We start from the raw sequence: 25,732 nt of genomic DNA on the forward strand, positions 1-25,732 counted from the left end.
TGATTATATTCCTAGTGATAGAAGAAACGTTTAGAATATTGAAGGAGAAATTGACGGCGGGGATATGAAAATTGAAAACCCCACCCACAGCTAACCCACGTTGGGGAAACAAGCTTTCTTGTTCAATGTTTCATATAATGTTGGTTTCACAGGTCACAATTGGGTCCCTTCCAGCTGTCTGAAAACCCTTACCCCCCTCTTTCAATCTTTAATCATTCAATGCCAACTTGCCAACCAACTCTTTAGACACAAATTGAAATCAAATCAAATATCTCCCACATTGCAACTGTGCTGGCATGCCAATCACCATTTTGATCACACTTTTACCAATAATTCAAGTGTTAATTTTTTTTTATAAATGTTTGAATATCTATAAATAAAACAAAAGGTTATATTTTTTTAACATTGTGGGAGAGATCAAAATTTTTAGGGAAGTGACATGATTGGAAGAATAGATTTCTTTTAATTGATGTAGAGCGGAAACGTGAAACATAACACAGAGAATTCTCAAAGAAGAATGATATACTACAAATGTTGAAAACGTTATAATATGATGCCTCAAGAATTCGAGCATTGTCTAACACTGCACATAAGTAATGAAATTATAATTAAACGCGTAAACTAAGACAATAAATTATTTACTTCTTACACCAAAAGAGGAAATATTATGAAATCGCTAAAATTGGTGAAAATATTCAGTGACGAAATCGGAGCCACAGTTGATGGAGTTTGGTCCAAAAGCTAGGTTAAATTATCTGCTATGGCTTGTCGAGACATTTCAGTATTTATGCTGCTCATGTGCCCCATAACTCCCCTTGTAACCCAAATTATACTTGTGTTATATAAATTTGGGCATTTTCTACCATTTTTCTTTCCATACGGCTGGTACAGGTAAAACCACGCTGACTGTTAGTTTAGCTCCCTGTAAAAAGTAAAAGAAACTAAGAAAAAAAAAGGAAAAAGAAAAGAACAGATATCCTAGGATACTTGATCCAAAAGACTACGTGGATTTTTAACTTTAACATATTAATTCGAATTGGTCAGACATGTAATAAAAGGAATGTGTGGGGATAAAAAGGGAAGAATAAGAATAAAATAAGTGCATATGGTTGAGGAGAAAGCACCTATAACACACCAAGTCTCTTCAGTTCTTCTTGTCCAACAACAACTCCAAAACTCCAAACCACTCCCATAGAATTTGTTTCTAATTAATTAAGGTAAGTTCTTATCTTTCTGATAATGTCTAAACAAAACACAATAACTAGCTATCAAGTTGAATGTTGGGATTTGTATTCGTAGGTTGACTTTGATCATATAAATCAAAATCGAATTAGAAGATGGGTTACTGGAAGTCTACAGTCGTACCAAAGTTTAAGAAGATCTTCGAGAAGAACAACACGAAGAAAATCGCGGCAGGCGAGGCTTGCAAGTCCTTTGACGAAGCTAAGGTTGATCTCTTTGTTTCTTTAATGTTTGATTACCAATATTTATATTCGTATGTATGCATGTCCATGCAGGAAGGATATGCCAAAGAATTTGAAGAGAAGAAAAGTGAACTCCAAACTAAAGTAATCGAGATCTATGAAGCTTCTGCTACTCAAATAAAGGTCCACAAGTGATTAACTTTACTTGTATTTTATTTATTCGAATATTTTAAGAATTAACGTTGTTTTGTGACGTAAATAATTAACAGGAGTTGATTAAGGAACCTAAGGATGCAGCCTTGAAAAAGAATGCCACTGGAGTTACCAAATTTCTTGAAGAACTCTCCAAAATTGGTACCTAATTAAAAATCGCTGCTAGAAAACGAATCACAGTCACAAATACCCTTTTGCGGCCGGTTTGGCAGTCACTTAAACCCTTGTGGCAAGTGACTTTGCGGCCGAAATAATATTGTTATGATAGATTTTGCGATCAAGCTTTCGTCACCAAGCTAGCCACCAAATTACGACCAAAACTTTTTGCTATTCAGTTTCACACCATTGAGATTGAAACAAATCAAACATATTTACTTTTTAGATCTAGTAACTCATACACCTTTTAAAACTACTACTGATATTATATATTTGTCTACCACGGGAAAGAACTCCTAAACATTGACGATGAACAACTTTATTACATTGATACCGCTAGGCTACTTAATTAAGTTTTATCTGTTTTGCATAGAGTTTCCGGGATCAAAACCGGTTCACGAAGCATGTTGCGAATTCGGGCCAATACTTGTTCAAGGACCGATTACCTTTGTATTTGAGAAGGTCTCAACTTTCATAGTTGTGGAAGAGAAAGAAACGAAAGATAAGGATGTCGCTGTGGAGACCATCGCTGAGGAAGAGAAAAAAGACGAAGTGGTCGCCGAGACTGAAGTAAAGGCTCCGGTGGAGGAGGTGGCAGTACCGGCGGCAGCGGAGCCACCAAAGGATTGCTGATAGAATGAACATCGAATGATATAAATGTGTGATTTGAAAAACTTATTATTCTTTATTTTCTGTTTTGTTACTCTATTTTTGTATTCGTTTTTAAAGTCTACACTTTTGTAGTTGATATGGTATTGATGTAAGATTGGAACTTTTTGGTGTATCAATAAAAAAAAACAAAAAAAAAAAGAGTTAAAGTGTATTTTAGTGTATCTGATTATCTAATTTCGCATCTTTACTATTATTTTTAAATTTATTTCAATTACTACTCCACCTTTCTAAATCTTGTTATTTTAGGTTTTTTTTTCTAACCCCAACTATTTTGTTCGTTAAGTTATGGGTAAATTAGTAATTTCATTTATATTATTTATATTCTTTTTTGAGCCAGGTGCCATTTTTATACTTGTGGTTTGTTAAATTATGCAACTTTAGTACATGTTTTGAATTTATTGTAATTGGATACTTTGATTAGTTTTGGATATATAAGCAAACCAAAAAACATTACATATTACAATTAAAAAGTCATCTCTAACTCTAAATGAACAGATCAACCCCCCAGCTCATCTTCAAGTTTATTGAATTACGATATGGTGCTTTACTCATGTGGTTCGTCAACCATTGTCACACCCCTACCTAAGACGGAAATGCCGGGATGTAAGCATGATTGTTCATAGCTCAAGGTAACTATCGTAAATAAATGCGACAATATCTATTAAATTATTTTAATTCATTTAAAACACACATCATCCATAAATATCAAATAATCCCAACAATAATAATAATAATCCCAAAATAAAACTCAAATATCTTGTCTTTAAATAATCAGGGTCTCACTACAAAAAAAATGCTATTTAGTGACACACATTTTTTTGGCATTTAGCTTTTGTGTCACTATGTTAAGTTTTAATGGCATTTTGTGTATGTCATATTTGCTTCGCACACACTTCTAGTGTCATTTAGTATTTGTGTCACTAAAATTTAAGTTTTAATGGCACTTTGTGTATGTAATGTTTGCTTGGCACACACTTTTAGTGGCATTTAGTATTTGTGTTACTAAAATTTAAGTATTTAATGTCACTCTACGTATATGTCATATTTTTTTCAACTTTTATAATGGCATTTAGAATTTGTCACGTAAATTTAGGTTTTCAATGTCACTTTGTATGTATCATATTTTGCCTAACACACCTTTTTAATGGCATTTAACATATCTTTTCTTTTCTGTGTATCAAAGATAAATGTAAGTATAAAGAATCCTTTAATAACATTCCAGATCGATCAACAAACCCATGACCAATCCCACATTATCCTTTCAGTATTTTACTAATATTAAGAGCTACTACACAAGCACAAAACAGTTGGGATCATAAATCTAAGACCACACGTAGTTGTAGGATTTACTAAACTTTGAAGTATTTAATTTCACCATTACCTTCAATTCCACAGAATTTCACATTCATTCCTTGTACGTAACAGGTGATTGGATTCTGAGAGAGTTTCAAATCCGAAAAATCAAACAGCACCATGCATATCAGTTCCATTGTTGTTTCTCATAGCAGTATAATAACTTTCACCTACTTAAACCCTAACTTCAGTCACGAGCTCGCATTCAGCGAGGAGATAAGCAAAATCTGGCGAGATGAAGCTCCGAATTGAGGACCGTTTGACGATTTTGACTTAAATTGCAAAATTATTATATAGTAACTCAAGCTTTACCCACAAAATTCCTATGACAAGCCATTTGTTAAATTTAATGCAAATTTACCAAGCCATTTGTAAAGCCTGGCCTTTGTATTTGCTTCAAATAGAGATAGAGTAAAGCAATTCGCCTGGTGAAAAATAAACAAAAAGAACACCAGCATCCAAAACAACCAAGCTGATCGGACTCTCCTCACTAAGCAGCCTCCACCAACGCCGCCACCATATGCTACCTCTGACATCACTATGAACACCATTTTTGCCACTATTGCCACCACCAACACTAATTGCAGCCTAAACCCGTTTTGACCAAAATCAAATTGATACCATTTTTTTAAATGACCCATTTCGACCCAAACTAATTTATTTTGATCCCCCTTTGGCTCGACCCCAGTGTGATTTGAAACTGTTATGGCCCATTACCCAACCCAACCGGCCCATTTTGCACGGCATAGTTTACATCCAAGCAATAAGTACTCACTAAAATAGGATACTCATGTTACTTGCAACTTAAAAGTTCAATCTAACTATACTATTAAAGCAACACAATCCTACTATATTATGACTATGACCCATTTTTCTATTATAACCCATGAACCGTAAGGCTTTATAAAATTTTGAAAAATAAACTATTGTGTGATACGGGTTTCGAACCCAAGTTTTAAACCAAATGTTCTTAACAGCTCCACTAAAATGGTAATTGTGTTTGATTTCTTGACTTAACATATATAAATGTGATTTCTCTTCAAGTATAAAACCAAAATTATATTTAATTGTTAATATTTCCATAATTCACAATATAACATTGTCTTCTCATATCTCTTTAACACAATCATTTAAGATTGTTCATCGTTTCTCTATTTATTTTAAAATATAATACATTTTTATTTATTTCTTTTACAACAAAACCTTAGTCATTGTAAATTTAATTTTTAAATCTGTGACAACATTTTGTTATAAATATCATTTAAGCAAACAATATTTAATATAATAATATCGGTATGAATGTTTTATTTTAAATAAATCAAACATAAAGATTTGGTTTTCAACTTAAAATTTTAGTGCATAATATATCAAAAACTTAATAGAAAAAGTCATAAATAAAAATTATTATATAAAACAATTGAATTTACGTATTACATATAATAATTTTTTATTTTTATTATATTTTTCACTCGTGTGAAACACGGACTCTATCCTAGTATAACATTATTGGCTCAAGCGTCAAGCATGTGAAACACATATTACAAAAGACAAAAAAGAGGTACGAATGTTAAACACTTACGTATCATAAAGACGCATGTTTATCGCAATTAAAAACTTTTGGCACTTGCCAACCCACACTAAAATAACGCAATACTCAATGCAAGAATTCTAGCAGAAAATGTTCTCAAAGCACAATTAAATCCTTTGCTAAGTTTAGCAAAGACAAAGCCAGTTACAACAATTATGAATAATAATTAAGCTTAATACTAGGTTCAAACATAAAGCATTTTCCTAATTCAAAATCGGTTTTATATAAAACCTAGCAATTCTACAAGCTTAGAATTTTACTATATTTGGTTGTTATTTAATATTGCTTTCTTGGCCTTCATATAATAAAATATGGGTAACTAACGAAGTCACCTAGAAAGAAAAATCCATCTAGTCAAAATGGAAGTTATAGACTAATGTGGTCGAGGCTATTTTCTCAATCGAGAAAAGGCCACTTCTTGTCGTATTTGTTTTGGCATTGCTATCGCGTGTGACTTTGAAATTCAAGATGATAATACTGAAGAATGTCTTTATCTTAATATTTTTGCTTCTCATTTCGGGCAATTAGCAATAAAATTTGTTTTGGACTTCCGGAGATCTCTTTCATGTAGTTTTGCAAGAAAATTTTGAGTCACGGGTGCAAGACCCTTTACATGTAAGACCTATTGTTCATGTAATTTGGGATCCTCATATTGGTCAACTAGCTATGGGTGTGCGTGGTGCAATTCAGTGCGATTTTTGGCTAAAACCAAATCAAAAACCAAACTTTCGGTTTTACGATTTTTTATAACCGTTCGGTTTCAATTTTTTCGGTTTTTGGTTTTTAGGTTTGGTTCGGTTTTAGATACGGTTTTTTCGGTTTTGCTAATCGAGCCAAGAATGAGTATTTTGAATTCCTTTTGTCCTTTGCTAATAATAAACTAATAATTTATAAATATACAATTACAAAGAAACTTTGGCATCACGTCTTGTACATCACGCAGTAAAGGTTGATTCTATTCTTCCACTTTCTCTTCCTTTGGTTGCATTAGAGTATTCTCATCTCACCCCTGTCTCCAAACCAAAAATTACACTAAAATTTACTTTATTTTCTCTCTTTATTTCAATTAAATAACACTTTTTATATCTTTTATCATTATCTTTTCTCTTTCCTTCATTCACAACCACTTTTAAAATATATTAAAAAATTATATGAGATAAACAGTAACTTTTCAAATATACAAAAATCACTACTTTTTTTAAAATATAAAAACTTTTCACTCACAACATCCTGAATCACTCTATAAATTATAAAAACACCCCTCACATAACATGAGGGTTGGATGAGAATGCTCTTAGTCATTAGTAGTTATGGTATTTGAGTTGTACTTGGTGTTATTTGTCTGTTTCATGCCATGTTTGTACTTTGTATCGTGTGCCTTTTACTTTGTTAGAAGACGGGTGTCATGCTACTTTCCACGCGTTTCCACCTTTATCAGTCCTAACTAGAGTTTGTTGTTCACAGATCTTTTTCATTTTCGGTAGTCTTACATTACAGGCATTCGCCGTGGTTAGTTTTTTTTAAATTCGATGTTTTGTTACTTAATTTAATAATGTTGTTTGCGTTTCGCAGATCGAGTTGTGGCTATGGATTGATCGATCGTTGGCTGTCCTTTCATTTTCGGTAATTGAATTGCTTGAAATTTATGGCTTTTGTGTTGCTTTGAATTAGATCAGCTGTAATAACAACCACCATTGACCACCCATCACCGAAGCTACCTCATAGCATCCTACACACCACCATAACACCATAAATACATACCACGACAACACCGATGTTGTTGCCTCAGTTCCATTTATCTGTCCCTCACCCCCCGAAAGTGATTCGGACCAAGTCGTAATGATTCGTAAGCCCGAGTTCGCCCGATTATGGTTGTGCAATGAACCATATTTTAAACGGTTTTCTGCCGATGTTTATGGTGTTTCTCTTTGTGACCTTGCTGTCAATGTCTGTTTATGTGTTGTTTCTTGAAATATTTTATGTATGTTTGAGTTTTGGTTTCCCTCTTACTCTGAAATTTAGTTTGTGATTGATGTTTGTTGTGTATAAAGGTTTCTTATGTTTGTTTGATTATGATGGTTACTGGTTTGTTTTTGTTTTTCTGTTTGTTGTTGAAAGAAGATAGTTTGTTACTTATAATGCAGTACATTTTAGCTCATAAAATTTTGCATTATTTTAGAATATATATTTTATGTAATTCTTGAATAGCATCTATTATTATTATTATTATTATTATTTATTGTTATTATTATTATTTATGTTATTATTGTTATTGTTGTTCTTGTTGTTATTATTATTCTTGTTATTGTTCTTGTTAGTGTTATTTTTGTTTTTGTTGTTGTTGTTGTTGGCTTTCTCAAAGGATTGTAACTTTTGAAATATTTAAAAATCAAGTTGTGTTATTTCCATGAAATTACTATTTTTTTATGTTACAATTATCTGTTTTAAAATTTTAATTCACAAATAACAGGATTAGTGACATGGTTTTACACTTAAGAGACGATTAGACAGTCAAAAGCCATGAGGAGTCGGTACCACTACGGCGCTACATGAGTCATTTTTCTTTTCAGGTATGAAGAAAGGTATTTGTGGCATGTAAGCAAAATGATGATCGATTGAATTTACTGTTTGATAAAATGACTTTATTGTATGTTGGTTTGGTACATATTATGTTTAATTTAGGCAATATGATTGATGTGCAAATGGTATGGGTACAGCAGGGGCAGGCGAAAAGAGAGCTACAAAGAACCCTGTTTATTACAAACATGGTCATTTGTGCTCCAGGATTGGGGGTTACTTCGGTCATTGTGCATATTGATAGGTTTTGTTAACGATCTTAGTTGTTGTGCAGGATGATGGTATGGATGCTTTAGCTGTCAAACAAGCTTGCAAATTTGCAAGGGAACATATTCCGCCACTATTTCTGCATAACAGATAAGAAAATTATTCTATATTGTACTATATGCAATTATATGTGTGCATCGTTCTGTAATTAGCCTCAACCGAATTAATCAATTGGTTTTCGATTAACCGGTTCAGTTTACCAAAATCAAACCTAGGCTAAAAGTTTTATAAATACATGAAATTGATACATAAATACATGAAATGGTGGTATAAATCATGAAATACATGAAATGGACACATAAAAACTAGAAATATATGAAAGCATGAATGGTTTGGATTGGTTAACCGAGGGTTAAAAAAACTGATAACTGGTTTTCGGTTACGTATGTTTTCAGTTCCGTTATTGCTAACCCAATAAGAAAAATTGAATTACAAAATATACATTTGAAAATAATATGATAATAAGAAAAGACATCAAACTGCTCCCATAACACTTGCTGATGACTAGACCAAATCGACAACAATATGGTGTAGCCGAGAATAAGACCTTCAACTACCCTTGAAGCATCCGTATGTTATCATCTGAACATGATTTTTTATATTAATAACGACATCTAGCGGTTTAATGATTATGTTTACATGGTATAAATCGAACTGCAATGTATCTTCCACAGTAAAGTGGGCAAAAATGGTACGCAAGAAATCAATTTGATCCTAGAGGTAAGATGATGCAATCAGTGATCACGGGCTCCACAAGTAACCAATGACAACTTCTCAATGATTCAGCTTACAATACTTTAGCATTTTTTTTTCTTGAAATTTAATGCCTTTGGTGACTCTTCATATGTATCATTTGATCCAATTAATAAGCATTTTAGAGACTTTAATGTAGTTTTTCCAGGAACTTATATTGTTATTGGATAGATCGCGTGTAGTTTTCCCAAGAACTTATATTGTTACTTGATAGATCGAGTTGGTAGTTTATTTGTTTTGTGTTTGTTTATAGTATGCAATGGGTGTTCATAGTCATTTAATATATCTCTGCTAAGAAGCTTTTGATAGGTCAGCTACCCCCGCAACAAGGGGTCGAAAAACTAGTTAATAATGATCAATTAACCTTTTCCTAAATTTTGGTCAATATATATAGTGACTTTCCAGATGCAAATGCCATCTCAACTTCTTTGACCAATTCTTCAATGAACACTATGGTCTTTTCTACTTCACCGTCGGCACCCGCTACGGTCTTTCTTCTGAACAAGCAGCGCCTATTAGTCTTGTCCAACGATATTCACACAATCACACACTCAACTTTCGTGCCCATTCCTTTTCTGACTACAGCCGCACTGGTGGTTTTCAAATTTATCGGATTCTTCTTTAGATCGGAAGTTCGCTAATCGATTACGCCTTTAATCTGCCCTTCTTATCCGTCTATGAATTCCAATATGCATGTATGGTCTTTCTTGTTCTATGAGTTTGCAATCGTTCTTGATTTTTAACACCGATTAGGGTTTCGAATTTGGGGTTTTTAGAGCCTCGCTCTGATACCAATTGACGACTACAAGATCGGTTAAATGAACAATTCGTAATTTGTAAGTAACAACAATTATAATGAACGAAATTGTATTATTGATTTGTAAATGAAACGGGATGATTACAATGATGGTGGCCGGAGGAGGTATTTATACCCACCGGCGGTTACTCCGGCAAGGGTTGCAACGGTTCGTAAATACGACGCAACTCTTCATTTATATTCTAACTAATTACAATAATATACATCAACTATTAACTGATTACACTTTGTACCCTAACTACACTAATAGAACATTCTAACTGAGTTTATCTATTCTATAGTAAACTAACGAAATATTTAACGAGACTTTAACGAGATCGATGATTAACCAACAGTGGTGAGTTGGCTAACAAATCATAAAGTTGTGCTCTCCGCTTCGTCAGCTCATGGAGTTGTTCTTGGTGGTTAAGTATATATTATTATTCACCGGCTTTGACAAATTAAAGTTTACATCTCACAAAGTTAATAAATTGCAAGTCTAATAAACATTATTGTCTCATTTAGTGATAGTTTCTACTTTGGAAGGAACCTCATGAAACCTTCATGGTTAATCAAGTGACATAGGAATTTTACTTCTTGAAATCAAAAATAACACTTTGAGAATTTAGCATAAAGCTTCTTTTTTTCTCTATAGTATTAAGAGTGTTTGACATGGTGCTCACTACTTTTTGGATTAAATAAGTATATTGTCTATAAAAACGATCACAAATTTATCCAGATACGATTTACTTATCCCACTCATCGTATCTATAAATGCGACTATTGCATTGGTCAGACGGAATGGCATAATTGTAAAATTATAGTGACCATATCTCGTTCTAAAAGGAGTCTTAGGAATATGTTATTCTTATACTTTCAGTTGATGATATCATGAGCTTAAATGAATCTGGAAAATGTAGAGCTCCTTGAGATAGATCATCAATTCTCGGTAGTAGTACCGATTTTTAATTGTGACATTATTCAATTCTTGATAATCAATACACATACACATCGACCTATATTTTTGTTTTTAACAAAAACACCGCTGCTTTCCATGGTAATGAGCTTGGTCATATGAAACATTTTTCTATAAATTCTTCTATTTGGGTTTTCAATTCTAACATTGCTGTTGGCGCTAATCAATATGGTGCTTTAGCAATTGGCGTTGTTCATAGTATCACATGAATTCTAAACTCTACTACACGATGAGGCGGTTGTCCAGTTAGATCTTCTGGAAAAATATCAGAGTATTTCGATACTACTGGAATTTCCTTTAGCTCTTTTTCTTTGGCGCTAATGATTAAAGAAATTATATATACTACACCTTGCTTCCTTAGGTAGTTTATCGCTTTCATTTTTGATATAAACTTTGTAGGCCTAGAAAGTTTGTCTCGCTGAATTGTAATCATTTCTCCTGTTGACGTACGAATTTCAACAGAATTCTGATTACATAGGATTCAAGCATTATTTGCTGCTAACCAGTCCATTGCTAATATGACATTGAATCTAGCTAGATTCATTGGAAGTAAATTCACTTTATACTAATAACCTAATAATTCAATCCTCTCTTACGAATAGCAAATTAGCATATGAACACATAATATATCAAAATCGTCGATCATTGCGACTTTTACTCTATTCATATTTACCCATACAAGAAAGAAATTACGATGATAAACCTATATATAATAATATGTGTTAGTTGTTCTTTAGATGTATGGTTCCCGTTCATAGTACTTCTAGGTAAAGCTTTGCCCAATGTCTCTCAGTCGATTACCTGTCTCTACCAACACTTCTCCGTATTGGCGTAGTTTTGCTACAATTTCTGTTGTAATGCTCGAATAGTTGGAGGTTACAGATTGAAATGATGCATAAGACTTTCTTATCCTAGTGTGGAATTGCCAATCATTTGTCCACCATTTTTCCAGCTTTGCTAGGTTTGACTGTTCACCAGGGAATATCTCAGCTCCTCCTTTTTCAATTTTTTTTTGTTTGTGAGCTGGAGGGTTGATAAATGTCCCTGCATTGATGTCATTGATTATAGGTTGGATTCCTTCATACTAAGCTAGGCATCCATTTAGCCTCTCCCATATTGGTGTCTGTGTAGCTTTCTGTAGCTGTGGGGGTTGTGGTTATGGTTCTAGTTCTGGTTGTGTTATTGTGATATAACCTAAGTTCTAGTGTCTTCTCCAATGCATCAAGTACAAAAGTTCGTAAACAATGATATACATTTATTTTAAGAAAATTTAAACAAATTGTCCATTTATCAATATAACCTAAGTTCTAGTGTTTTCTCCAATGCATCATCCTCCAATGACTGTCTTTGTAGCATGTGTGTGTATATATATATATTATATAAAATACAAGTTAACTAAACAAATAGTTGGTGAGTTCACACAAGTTTTGTTTATATATAATAATAAAATCATACAATTCCATGTGACATGTGTAATAATCGAGCAAGCAAGGTTCTTTCCAGTTGGTAACAACCAACGTACTCTCATAATGAGGCCCTATTCCACTCATAACAAAATGGTATTGAGTGCAAAGGGGGTGTATGATCATACTTATTGAGGCTACCACGTGCAAGTAAAACATGAGCAAGTAATCAAGTAACACACAAGTCCATGATATGAATTGTAGTTTGTAAATGAACAATTAAGCAATTGTTTTGGTTAGATATATATGCTACCCCCAAAGTGTGTAAAAGTGTTAAAAGGGAGTGTGAAAAATTCACCTTTGAAATTGAAGATGAAATAGAAACAAAAGCTGAAAGCGCGTTAAAGAAATCGAAGTAACTATAGTTAAAAATACAAAAGTAAAAACTAACAAACGGAATTATAAAAGGTAAGTAATTTAGTTTTAGAATATATGCGTTATTTTAATGTATATTTTATTACTCTATTGATATTTAATATTATAATATTATTTTAGGCCTTAGCGGTAATTTTGCGTTTTATTATTATGTTAATACTCTTTAATAGTTTATCACTAATATGAGTGTTATATTTTTGTCGGTATAATTTTTATTCCACATATCATTATTTTAGCATATTAGGATTTTAACTAAATGGAAATAAAATAACATTAATGGGTTTCACGAAACTTTAACGGATATGAAAATTTAGTTTTTAGATGAGAATTGATAAAATTTAGTTTATAATTGATTTTATTTAATTTAAAATAATTTTATTTAATTTATAATAATTTTATCAAATTTATTTGGTTTATAATATAAATGAAAAATTCTTAAAAAAATAAAACAACAAATAAAAAGGGTAGACACGGGTTCGAACCCAGGTCCCTTAGGCGATACACAAGTGAGTTAACCATCTGGGCCAACTTGTTATTTGGAAACATGACGGAAACAAAAATACTTAAACAATATCACATGTTCGTCATTATACTTCAAACCCTAGGTTCTCAATTTTGTAAATCCGTTCCATGTACGAAGAAATTAGGTTAAGGGTTTTGATTTTTTACTAAAAACGATTCAAATGCATATAATAATTACTTGGAATTGTTAAGGTTTGATGGTGAATAGAAGTTGGCCGGAATACGAACTTGGATGGTCAATTAAGACATTACAGAGGTATTTTAGATGAATTTGATTTTAAGGGTAGGTTTAGATAATGAATTAGATGCTTTATATAGGCTCAATTGGAGCGTATGGTCTTGATTGAAATTTTATTACTTTTCCGGCCGTTTTCGGTTTTTAATTACCAATTATTAGTAGTTATATCGTGTTATGGACGATGATTACGAGTTCGCCGTTATGGTCTAAGGTGTTACGAGTCTTTAATTGGATTAATGCATTAGTTTTAATGTGTTTTGATGTTGCCAGGTATTGTTACAGCTCGCCAGACTTTTCTGTCGCCGGAAAAACGTGGGGACAAGAGGGGAAGAAAGGGTTGTGTTTAAATTAATATAATAATTTTTATTTTAAATTAAGTTACACAAATTACCGCTGGAGTTTCAAGTTCTTTTAAATAAGATATTAAAATATAAATACCCATCCAGTCCCTGAAATTTGATATGTGTTAATAATGAAATAGAAGTTATAAAACTTGGATATTTTTCATATTATACCCATAGAGTTTGCAAATTGTTTAAATATTTAAAACTTTAAACCTCGAAGTTTCGTTAATTGATCAAAATGCAAAGAAAACGAATGAACGATTAGCTTAAATCATCGTGAATATTATATTAATGAGAACGATAAACAAGAATACATCGAAACAACAAAACTGGTCAGTTTAACGAATACAAATACAAATACAAATGATAAAGTTTGCCAAATGTCACAGCATTCCCTACTTTTGAGAATTTCGTCCCGAAATTAAGTAAAAGAATCTGTATCAAAACGATGAGGATACTTAGTTCGCATTTGGTCTTCTCGCTCCCAATGAACTCAGCGTCACGCTTGGATTCCCAACGAACCTTTACCAAGGGTATATGGCTAAGTTTGGTTTCCTTGTCTTTGCGATCCTTGATTTCAGCCGGTTTCTCAACAAAGTGCATTGTTTCATCAATGCGCAGCTCATCGAGCAGTATGTGGAGAAGTCCATCTGCTAGACATTTCTTTAGATTAGAAACACTTCAGATGAATATTTGAAAGTTCTTGTGGATGCTCGAGATTATAAGCCACACTACAGATACCTTCGAGAATCTTGTAAGGTCCAACAAATCGAGGAGATAGTTTGCCATTCTTGCTTAAATGAACCACACTTTTCCAAGGGGATACCTTGAGAAGGACACAGTAGCCGACGTTAAACTTGAGAGGTCGTCGTCGATTATCAACCTAAGTCTTTTGACGGCTACGAGTGGCTAAGAGATTTTGTCAAATTTGAGCGATTCGATCAGTAGTCTTTCGAACAAGTTCTGGGCCAGTGATTTGGGTTTCACCAATTTCACCCCAACAGATAGGAGAACGACATTTATGACCATAAAGTGCTCTGAAAGGAACCATACCAATACTCGAATGGAAACTGTTATTGTATGAAAGCTCAATCAAGTGAAGATGAGAATCTCAGTTCTCACCGAAATCCATGACACATGACTGTTTGGTCAAAAATCACCGAATTAATACTTGAACAACTTAGTAAAGTGAGGTAGTGTGTTTCTCAATAACAAATGTTGGGCACTAATTTGTGGTTTATGCTTGTATTTTGGGCTTAGTTTGGGGTGTATTATGTAAACCGAGATCTGTTGATCACGGTGGGCTTTTGTATGTTTTGGGCCTAGGTTGGTATGACTATATATACGATGTATGTAGTTTAGGTCAGGGTTGTTCGTTCATTTTGATTATTCAACCGTGTAAGTTAAGAGCTTAAGCACCCGCCGTATAATATACGTGTGTTTTGAAGCTTCTTTGTGTGTTTTGCTTGTGTTCTTTATTGCCTCATAGAATCAGCTTGGTGATTAGTTTCCGCTTAATCATCGAGTATATTGATATCACATTGAAAGATCCGTTCACGGGACTTACAGTTGGTATCAGAGCCTATAGACCTATTCTAGGCTTGGTTATTGGTGATATCAAGGATTCTGTTGTTAATTTAAGAAGGCTTGTTGTGTTGAAGATTTCTGGAGATTGAAGAAGGTTGTTCTTCGTGTTCTTCGGGTGAGGAAGGCTGAATTCAGAATAGATTTTGGTATATATCTTGAATTTAATTTTAATCCCAATTTTCTTGGGATTTAGTTAAATATTCAAGATTTACCATATCCTTGTCTATTCTTAGTTCTCGGGTTAAAATTTGAAGTTTTTCGGAAGTATTCAAGGTTATCATGGGCATTCTCAAGTTCACTGGCTAAACTTGTAGTTCTCGGGTTCAATTTGTCGTTCTCGGGCAGATTTGATAGTTCTTGGTCAAAACCAAAGTTCTCGGCCACGGTTTGAAGGTTCTCGGGAAAGTTTCGGTGGTCTCTGGTGGATTTCAGTATTCTCGGGAAGTATTATGTGTTCTCGGGCGAATTACAGCGTTCTAGACTTGTTTTGCTTGTTTTCGGTCAAGTTTTAGGGTTCTCGGGATTGTTCTCTGGCTCTCTGGTTCTCTGTTTGACTTAGTAGTTCTCGGGTCAAGTATCTGGTTCTCGGGTCAGTCTTGAGTTCTCTGTTTGAAGAATTTGGATTTGTATTGGGTCTATTATCATCATGGATCAATCCATCAATGCATCCATTAACTCAGCACTTCACCAGGAGCTAGACTCCATCATGGGTATAGCTACATGTGTGCCCCGTCTGCTGAAGCATGAAGACTTCTATGAATGGAAGTTCAGATTCGAGAAGTATGTCAAGATGAAAGAAGCTAAGATGTGGAGGAGCATAGTTAGAGGTCCTCAACCGATCACATATGAGACAGTTGAAGGAGAGATTGCTGTCAAGCCTATCGAAATGTATGTTGATGCTGACTATGACAAGGTAGAAGAAGATGAGAAGGCACTTGCCACTCTTACAATGGCCCTGTCACCTAAGATTGCTCAAGGTTTTCGCGAGTTGCAATCAGCAAAGGCCCTATGGGAGGCACTGATAGAGGTCTATGAGGGAAATGAAGACATGAAGTGCAGTCGTCAGGTCTTGCTATGCCAAAAGTTCAATATGTTTAATCATGTTCTAGGTGAGTCCTTGGAAAGTCATCTGCAAAGATTCGTCACACTTGTAACCGAGATGAGATCAGCCAACATACACTTAACTCTCATTGAAACCAACAACAAGTTGGTCAACTTGTGGAAACGTTATACGAATGTTTACGAGCCAAGAATCTGGTCGCAAATCGATACGTTAATGATCGTGTTCATACATTAAAGGATGATTACATTACATGGATGATGAATAGATTAAGGATCTAGAGAGAATCCGGCAGCATAAAGTTACAGGGGATAAATATGGCACAGATCTCTTTGCATTCTAACTGTGGAAGGCGTATTTATAGGCTGGACTCATTCATTATAACTGTAGTAACGAATGAGACCTCTCATTCGTTAACAAGGTTAACGAATAAGGTCTTTCCATAGCCCCATTCGCTAAACACCCTTAGCGAATGGGTATACCTTAACGAATGAGCTTCCATTCGTTACACTGTAGTAACGAATGGGCTCTTACATTAACGAATAGCCTAGTCTCTAACCAATGTGGTCTCATTCGCTAAACATGCTTTGCGAATGAGCTTTTATACATTAAGTGTAAAGACTAACTATCCCTAGCCTATTCGAACAGCTGCGGACACCAAATCCGTGCACTTACACAACTCTCTGCCACAAGGATGGGATATGAACGTTGCTGTTATCAAGAAGACAAAGGATCTTTCAAGACTAACCCTATATGAGGGGATCGCTATCATCAAGTCATGTGATATGGATGACAAGCAGCGAGCACGCTTGGATTCCCAACAAACCTTTACCAAGTATCTGGTTCTCGGGTCAGTCTTGAGTTCTCTGTTTGAAGAATTTGGATTTGTATTGGGTCTATTATCATCATGGATCAATCCATCAATGCATCCATTAACTCAGCACTTCACCAGGAGCTAGACTCCATCATGGGTATAGCTACATGTGTGCCCCGTCTGCTGAAGCATGAAGACTTCTATGAATGGAAGTTCAGATTCGAGAAGTATGTCAAGATGAAAGACGCTAAGATGTGGAGGAGCATAGTTAGAGGTCCTCAACCGATCACATATGAGACAGTTGAAGGAGAGATTGCTGTCAAGCCTATCGAAATGTATGTTGATGCTGACTATGACAAGGTAGAAGAAGATGAGAAGGCACTTGCCACTCTTACAATGGCCCTGTCACCTAAGATTGCTCAAGGTTTTCGCGAGTTGCAATCAGCAAAGGCCCTATGGGAGGCACTGATAGAGGTCTATGAGGGAAATGAAGACATGAAGTGCAGTCGTCAGGTCTTGCTATGCCAAAAGTTCAATATGTTTAATCATGTTCTAGGTGAGTCCTTGGAAAGTCATCTGCAAAGATTCGTCACACTTGTAACCGAGATGAGATCAGCCAACATACACTTAACTCTCATTGAAACCAACAACAAGTTGGTCAACTTGTGGAAACGTTATACGAATGTTTACGAGCCAAGAATCTGGTCGCAAATCGATACGTTAATGATCGTGTTCATACATTAAAGGATGATTACATTACATGGATGATGAATAGATTAAGGATCTAGAGAGAATCCGGCAGCATAAAGTTACAGGGGATAAATATGGCACAGATCTCTTTGCATTCTAACTGTGGAAGGCGTATTTATAGGCTGGACTCATTCATTATAACTGTAGTAACGAATGAGACCTCTCATTCGTTAACAAGGTTAACGAATAAGGTCTTTCCATAGCCCCATTCGCTAAACACCCTTAGCGAATGGGTATACCTTAACGAATGAGCTTCCATTCGTTACACTGTAGTAACGAATGGGCTCTTACATTAACGAATAGCCTAGTCTCTAACCAATGTGGTCTCATTCGCTAAACATGCTTTGCGAATGAGCTTTTATACATTAAGTGTAAAGACTAACTATCCCTAGCCTATTCGAACAGCTGCGGACACCAAATCCGTGCACTTACACAACTCTCTGCCACAAGGATGGGATATGAACGTTGCTGTTATCAAGAAGACAAAGGATCTTTCAAGACTAACCCTATATGAGGGGATCGCTATCATCAAGTCATGTGATATGGATGACAAGCAGCGAGCACGCTTGGATTCCCAACAAACCTTTACCAAGTATCTGGTTCTCGGGTCAGTCTTGAGTTCTCTGTTTGAAGAATTTGGATTTGTATTGGGTCTATTATCATCATGGATCAATCCATCAATGCATCCATTAACTCAGCACTTCACCAGGAGCTAGACTCCATCATGGGTATAGCTACATGTGTGCCCAGTCTGCTGAAGCATGAAGACTTCTATGAATGGAAGTTCAGATTCGAGAAGTATGTCAAGATGAAAGACGCTAAGATGTGGAGGAGCATAGTTAGAGGTCCTCAACCGATCACATATGAGACAGTTGAAGGAGAGATTGCTGTCAAGCCTATCGAAATGTATGTTGATGCTGACTATGACAAGGTAGAAGAAGATGAGAAGGCACTTGCCACTCTTACAATGGCCCTGTCACCTAAGATTGCTCAAGGTTTTCGCGAGTTGCAATCAGCAAAGGCCCTATGGGAGGCACTGATAGAGGTCTATGAGGGAAATGAAGACATGAAGTGCAGTCGTCAGGTCTTGCTATGCCAAAAGTTCAATATGTTTAATCATGTTCTAGGTGAGTCCTTGGAAAGTCATCTGCAAAGATTCGTCACACTTGTAACCGAGATGAGATCAGCCAACATACACTTAACTCTCATTGAAACCAACAACAAGTTGGTCAACTTGTGGAAACGTTATACGAATGTTTACGAGCCAAGAATCTGGTCGCAAATCGATACGTTAATGATCGTGTTCATACATTAAAGGATGATTACATTACATGGATGATGAATAGATTAAGGATCTAGAGAGAATCCGGCAGCATAAAGTTACAGGGGATAAATATGGCACAGATCTCTTTGCATTCTAACTGTGGAAGGCGTATTTATAGGCTGGACTCATTCATTATAACTGTAGTAACGAATGAGACCTCTCATTCGTTAACAAGGTTAACGAATAAGGTCTTTCCATAGCCCCATTCGCTAAACACCCTTAGCGAATGGGTATACCTTAACGAATGAGCTTCCATTCGTTACACTGTAGTAACGAATGGGCTCTTACATTAACGAATAGCCTAGTCTCTAACCAATGTGGTCTCATTCGCTAAACATGCTTTGCGAATGAGCTTTTATACATTAAGTGTAAAGACTAACTATCCCTAGCCTATTCGAACAGCTGCGGACACCAAATCCGTGCACTTACACAACTCTCTGCCACAAGGATGGGATATGAACGTTGCTGTTATCAAGAAGACAAAGGATCTTTCAAGACTAACCCTATATGAGGGGATCGCTATCATCAAGTTATGTGATATGGATGACAAGCAGCGAGCACGCTTGGATTCCCAACAAACCTTTACCAAGTATCTGGTTCTCGGGTCAGTCTTGAGTTCTCTGTTTGAAGAATTTGGATTTGTATTGGGTCTATTATCATCATGGATCAATCCATCAATGCATCCATTAACTCAGCACTTCACCAGGAGCTAGACTCCATCATGGGTATAGCTACATGTGTGCCCCGTCTGCTGAAGCATGAAGACTTCTATGAATGGAAGTTCAGATTCGAGAAGTATGTCAAGATGAAAGACGCTAAGATGTGGAGGAGCATAGTTAGAGGTCCTCAACCGATCACATATGAGACAGTTGAAGGAGAGATTGCTGTCAAGCCTATCGAAATGTATGTTGATGCTGACTATGACAAGGTAGAAGAAGATGAGAAGGCACTTGCCACTCTTACAATGGCCCTGTCACCTAAGATTTCTCAAGGTTTTCGCGAGTTGCAATCAGCAAAGGCCCTATGGGAGGCACTGATAGAGGTCTATGAGGGAAATGAAGACATGAAGCGCAGTCGTCAGGTCTTGCTGTGCCAAAAGTTCAATATGTTTAATCATGTTCTAGGTGAGTCCTTGGAAAGTCATCTGCAAAGATTCGTCACACTTGTAACCGAGATGAGATCAGCCAACATACACTTAACTCTCATTGAAACCAACAACAAGTTGGTTAACTCTTTGCCACAAGGATGGGATATGAACGTTGCTGTTATCAAGAAGACAAAGGATCTTTCAAGACTAATCCTATCTGAGGTGATCGCTATCATCAAGTCATGTGATATGGATGACAAGCAGCGAGCAATCAACCATGCAAATTCGTATACTGCTGCTGGATACTCCACGCTATCAAACAATGCACTTATATCACAAGACAACTTCTCAATGTTCAAGTCCTCTCAGGGTGTGTACTCACAGCCGCAGCAGCCAAATGGAAATTTTTCCATGTTCAGATCAACTCAAGGCCAATTCACTCCACCTACATCTCAGGCACAGCCTCTTGCTTCCATATTCTTTCCACAGCCATCTCCACAGTCTCAACCCCAACCCAGTGTTGCTTCTTCCAGCAAGTCTCCTGCCCAAGGACCCGTCATCTCAAAAGAAACTCAAGAGAATATTGCTCTCATGGCGGGATTCATGAACTGCTATAATGCTTTTCTTGCTAGAGACCTTATTCAACCAGTAGGTTCTACTAAACTGGATCAGATCCATCCTGATGACGTGGAAGAGATGGACATCTCCTGGCAAATCGCCATAGCTGTATTCAGAGCAAAGAAGTTCACCAAAAGGACTGGCAGGAGCAATTGGAACTTACCTGCAAACAAAAAGGTGTGCTTCAACAAGGAGAACCTCAGGTGCTACAATTGTCATGAACCAGGACATTTTGCTAGAGAATGCATAAATCCAGCAACGGAGGGAAATACTGAAAGGGCTCTGGTTCCTGTGAATGGTGCAAGGGGAGACAATGCTGTTACTGGAAGAAACGAGCAAGGATTAGTTGCACAACAGTTTAATTGGGCCGATCATATGGAGGCACTCACTATTCAGGGTCAGACCGCAAACCTCGCTCAAGTTGATTATGTTTGAAGAAGGAATAAGACTGAACATCAGGTGAAGAGTCTCCAGTTTTCTTTCATGGCTTCTACTCCTGCTGCTTCATCTGAGGTAAACTCTAATTTGTGTTCTCAAGCATGCATCAGAAAGGTAGAGCTATTTCGTGTGCATAATAGTAATCTTGTTAGGGAAATAGAAAATATAAAACATGAAAACTATACACTTAAGAAACTTGAGAAGGGTCTTACAGCAAAACTAGAAGCATCAAACAAAGATTTTTCAAAACTGCAAAGTGATTTCAGTGTTAAGTGTTGTCACATCTTAGATGCCAATAAGAAATTTGCTGATCTAACCGCCAAACTTGAAACATCTATTTTGGAAAACGCTAAATTAACGAACAAATTTGAAAACGCTGAGTTCAATTTTAAAAGGTTTGATGTCTCTAGTGCGGTCGTTGAGTCAATGATTGAAAAGCAATTAAGATGGAAGGAAAAGAGGGGTGAGGGAATTGGGTATAATGAGGTTCCACCTCCATACAATGACAATTATACTCCCTCTCCTTTTGTTATTGAGGAAGATAAAGAGAAATCTTTGAAATATGGCAAACCTGAAGTTAAAGAAAAGACAACACCCGGGTTTGTCAAACCAGCTAAATCAGTTGTGCAAGTGAATGATACTAATGTTTCTACTTCGCGTGCAGATGAAGTAATCATTGAGGATTGGGTGGACGATGAGGAAGATTTACTTGTTTTACCTGATAAAAACAATTTTAATAATGCTTGTTTTAAATTGTGTGATTTAGCCTCTGTTAAGACTAATGCTTGTGTGGGCTCTGTTTTTAAGAGCATAAACAATTGTGTGGTTGAATGTTCTAGTAGCATTAATAAGTGTGATGTATCTTTAAATACTGATGTTAAAAAGGAAAATGCTAGTAAATACACACCACCAAAACCCATTAAAGAAGTAAACACAAGCATGAAAAGTGCAAGTAAATCAACCACAAAGGTCGATGCGAGACAGCAAAATTTGCAAAAATCGAGACCAGGAATTGGCCACCCAGATTTACATGTGAAGCGACAAACTTGCTTCAACTGTGGCATTCCTGGTCACATTGCTAGAAACTACCAACATCTTCCTTATGTCCCGTATTGTGGACACCGTCAGAGGAGCGTGCGTCGGAATATTTTCAACAAATCACATTCAAATAAATCAAAGTATTTCAAGGCAAGTCCTCCTGATGGAAATTGGATTCAAGACAAGGCAGATCGTATCAAAGTTAGACAAGCAGCTTCTGCCACATCTCGAAAACACGTCGGAAAACCGAAGTTGGTTCTGAAACCTTCACACGTTTCGGGATCGAAATTAAATAACAAACCAAATCTTTCACGGTCTTTCGATCGTAAGCCTGAGACAAAGCAAATCATTTGTGTGAGCCACAAAATTTTAAAACCGAAATACAAATGGTTACCTAAGTCTCAGGTTTCTAAACCTCAGAATTATTCATGTACAATTCTAGATAATCGGGAAGACATGTCTTGGTTACCCGTATCTAAAATTGATGAACTTGGTGTGCCAGAGTGACTATGGACTGGGTACCAAAAACTAACTAATCTCGCACATGTTGCAGGAACGGCTACGGAAGAATATCATCAAACCGTGGTTTGTTGATAGTGGCTGTTCCAGGCACATGACAGGGGACATATCTCAACTGAACGACATTCAGATCTTTAATGGAGGCTATGTTTCCTTTGCGGGAGGAGAAAAAGGTAAAATCACACAGAAGGGTACGGTAAGTAATGGAGTATTGAGGTTTGAAAACGTAAACTTTGTTCCTGAATTAAAACACAGTCTGCTCAGTGTTTCGCAGATCTGTGATAAAGGCTTTTCGACTCATTTCACGAACAAAGAGTGCTTGATTTTAAAACCTGGCATAATTATACCAGAGGACTGGGTTCTTGTTCGATCACAAAGAAAAGATAATGCCTATATGATCGACATGAACAGAAATGTTCCAGAAGAAATTACATGTCTATTTTCAAAAGTATCGAAACATAATGCCATGTTGTGGCATCGTCGTCTTGGACATGCAAATGTCAAAAACTTGAACCGTCTTTCTAAAAACAACATTGTCCAAGGTTTGCCAATCAAAGATTTTATAACAACTGAAAAATGTGTTGCTTGTGCTTTGGGCAAACATCACCTCAAACCTCACAAGCCGAAAGTGTTTAATTCCATCTCATCTGTGTTTCAATTGCTTCACATGGATCTCTTTGGTCCAGTACACGTACTGAGTCTTTCACGTAGCTCTTATTGCTTAGTTATTACTGATGATTACTCACGTTTTACTTGTGTATTTTTCTTGTCAAATAAGTGTGAAACTGTAGAGCTAATCAAGAGATTCGTGGTACTAATGGAAAATCAGCTGAATCTGAAGCTCAAGAGTATTCGTTGCGACAATGGAACTGAGTTCAAGAACTCTGTGTTGAATCATTTCTGTGCTGAAAGGGGTGTGCTCAAACAATACAGTTCAGCTCGCACACCGCAACAAAATGGAGTTGCTGAAAGAAGAAACCAAACTCTTATCGAGGTAGCAAGAACTATGATGTGTGACTTAAAACTACCGTTGTTTTTCTGGGCTGAAGCTGTTAACACTGCATGCTACGTACAGAATCGGGTTCTGATCAACAAAAGCCAAATGAAGACTCCATATGAGATCGTCTATGGACACAAACCCACTGTTGCTCATTTTCGTGCATTCGGATGTCCATGCACATTGTTGAATCTTGACTTGACTCCGAAATTTGGAGCAAAGGCCGATGACTGCTACTTTGTAGGTTATGCGGGTCACACTACTTACAGGGTATACAACAAATCCTCAAAGCAAATCGTGGAATCATACGATATTCGGTGGCTTGAGGATAACGAGACGGATGCTAGAGTTGGACCTGACTGGTTGTTTGACTACAACGAACTATTCAAGCCATTCAATGTGCCTTCAGCCATCGATGCTGAAACTTCTGATATAATGGGATGTGCTAATGAAGATGAAGAGTTGTTTGACATTCTTCAAAAGGGGCCGGTTGCGGGTATTGATCCACCAGAATTGTTCGAAAATAGTCAACTGTCATCCTCGGGTTCTTAAGATCCTGATCCGACACCTATCTCAGAATCAACCCCAAAGTCTCCGATTGAGAGTAGCTTGCCTTCAACCTCAACACCGTTGGCAAATGTTCCATCTGTTGAGGGGGAGAGTCCCATCAGACAAGTTTTCGGCAGCACTCTCTTTCCATATACTATTCCAAACGAATACATTGCAGTACCTCGTATCAGCATAGTACAACAGCTTCTTGTTGGAGAAATCCTCTTATCGATTCGCTTGACGAACTCACAAACTTGCCGGCCACCAGCAGTGTACCAGATCACTCCGTTCCATCAAGAATTCAACGGGATCATCCAATCGAAAATATCATTGGTCCCCTTGAGTCGAGTGTGTCAACTAGAAGTCAAACAGGAAACATAAACAATTGTCTCTACCCCTGTTTCAATTCTCAGATCGAACCGAAATCAGTTGACATGGCACTTCAGGAACCTAGTTGGGTAGATGCAATGCATGAAGAGCTGAATTAGTTTGACAAGCTAAATTTTTGGAAATTGGTGGAACTGCCTAAAGGGAAAAAGTCGCTTGACACGAGATGGGTTTTCAGAAACAAACAAGACGATACTGGGGTTATTGTCAGAAACAAGGGCTCGTCTTGTAGTTCGTGGATTTCGTCAGGTAGAAGGGTTGGACTACACAGAAGTTTACGCTCCTGTAGCTCGACTTGAGGCAATTCGTATATTCTTGGCATATGCATCCTATATGGGATTTACAGTCTATCAAATGGATGTCAAGACCGCCTTTTGGTATGGGGAAGAAAAGGAAAAAATCTATGTGGATCAGCCACCAGGCTTCAGAAGTTCTAAGTATCCTGATCACGTCTACAAGCTAGACAAAGCTCTCTATGGTCTTCACCAAGCTCCTCGCGCGTGGTATGCTACGCTAACGGCTCACTTGTTGGAACCTGGTTACAAGCGTGGGACCATGGATCAGACACTGCTTCTGAAGACGGTTGGAAAGGATCTCATCCTTGTCCAAATCTATGTGGATGACATTATTTTCGGCTCTACCAGCACCAATCTATGTATTGAATTTGAGAGGGTTATGAAGAAGAGGTTTGAGATGAGTTCACTGGGAGAGATGATGCATTTTTGGGTTTACAGGTTCGTCAGAGTGCAACAGGGATTTTACTGCATCAAGGGAAATATGTCGAAGACATTCTAGCAAAGTTCGAGTTCCAAGATTCCAAATCGGCAGCGACTCCCACGGCGAAAGA

General features: G+C 36.5%; 3 protein-coding genes across 4 annotated transcripts; all 3 read left to right on the forward strand.

The window, feature by feature from the left end:
• Positions 1-1,031: 1,031 nt before the first annotated feature.
• LOC143530295 (plasma membrane-associated cation-binding protein 1-like) lies at positions 1,032-2,582 on the forward strand. 2 transcript variants are annotated; one of them, XM_077025866.1, is made up of 5 exons: positions 1,032-1,217; positions 1,300-1,448; positions 1,518-1,607; positions 1,694-1,778; positions 2,167-2,582. In XM_077025866.1, exons 2-5 carry the CDS (start codon positions 1,338-1,340, stop codon positions 2,424-2,426), a joined length of 546 nt encoding a protein of 181 aa, XP_076881981.1. In that variant the 5' UTR covers positions 1,032-1,217; positions 1,300-1,337; the 3' UTR covers positions 2,427-2,582. The 2 variants fall into 2 exon arrangements, with proteins under 2 accessions (XP_076881981.1, XP_076881980.1); XM_077025865.1 differs by having other exon boundaries at positions 1,033-1,221.
• Positions 2,583-17,271: 14,689 nt separating this feature from the next.
• Positions 17,272-17,922, forward strand: LOC143530309 (uncharacterized). The gene has a single exon (XM_077025875.1). It carries the CDS (start codon positions 17,272-17,274, stop codon positions 17,920-17,922), a length of 651 nt encoding a protein of 216 aa, XP_076881990.1.
• Positions 17,923-18,592: 670 nt separating this feature from the next.
• On the forward strand, positions 18,593-19,243 carry LOC143530310 (uncharacterized). The gene has a single exon (XM_077025876.1). It carries the CDS (start codon positions 18,593-18,595, stop codon positions 19,241-19,243), a length of 651 nt encoding a protein of 216 aa, XP_076881991.1.
• The last annotated feature ends 6,489 nt before the right edge of the window (positions 19,244-25,732 follow it).

Source organism: Bidens hawaiensis, unplaced genomic scaffold (genome assembly GCF_021521415.1).
Source record: "Bidens hawaiensis isolate Kalapana, Puna unplaced genomic scaffold, B.hawaiensis_p1.1 tig00008893_1, whole genome shotgun sequence".
NCBI lineage: Eukaryota > Viridiplantae > Streptophyta > Magnoliopsida > Asterales > Asteraceae > Bidens > Bidens hawaiensis.

Bases quoted from the DNA above. Each gene is read 5' to 3' on its own strand.
- LOC143530309 (XM_077025875.1), top strand. From the start codon at position 17,272: ATGGATCAATCCATCAATGCATCCATTAACTCAGCACTTCACCAGGAG.
- LOC143530310 (XM_077025876.1), top strand. From the start codon at position 18,593: ATGGATCAATCCATCAATGCATCCATTAACTCAGCACTTCACCAGGAG.
- LOC143530295 (XM_077025866.1), top strand. From the start codon at position 1,338: ATGGGTTACTGGAAGTCTACAGTCGTACCAAAGTTTAAGAAGATCTTC. The intron at 1,449-1,517 runs GTTGATCTCTTT...ATGTCCATGCAG, and splicing joins AGTCCTTTGACGAAGCTAAG to GAAGGATATGCCAAAGAATT. The intron at 1,608-1,693 runs GTCCACAAGTGA...AATAATTAACAG, and splicing joins CTTCTGCTACTCAAATAAAG to GAGTTGATTAAGGAACCTAA.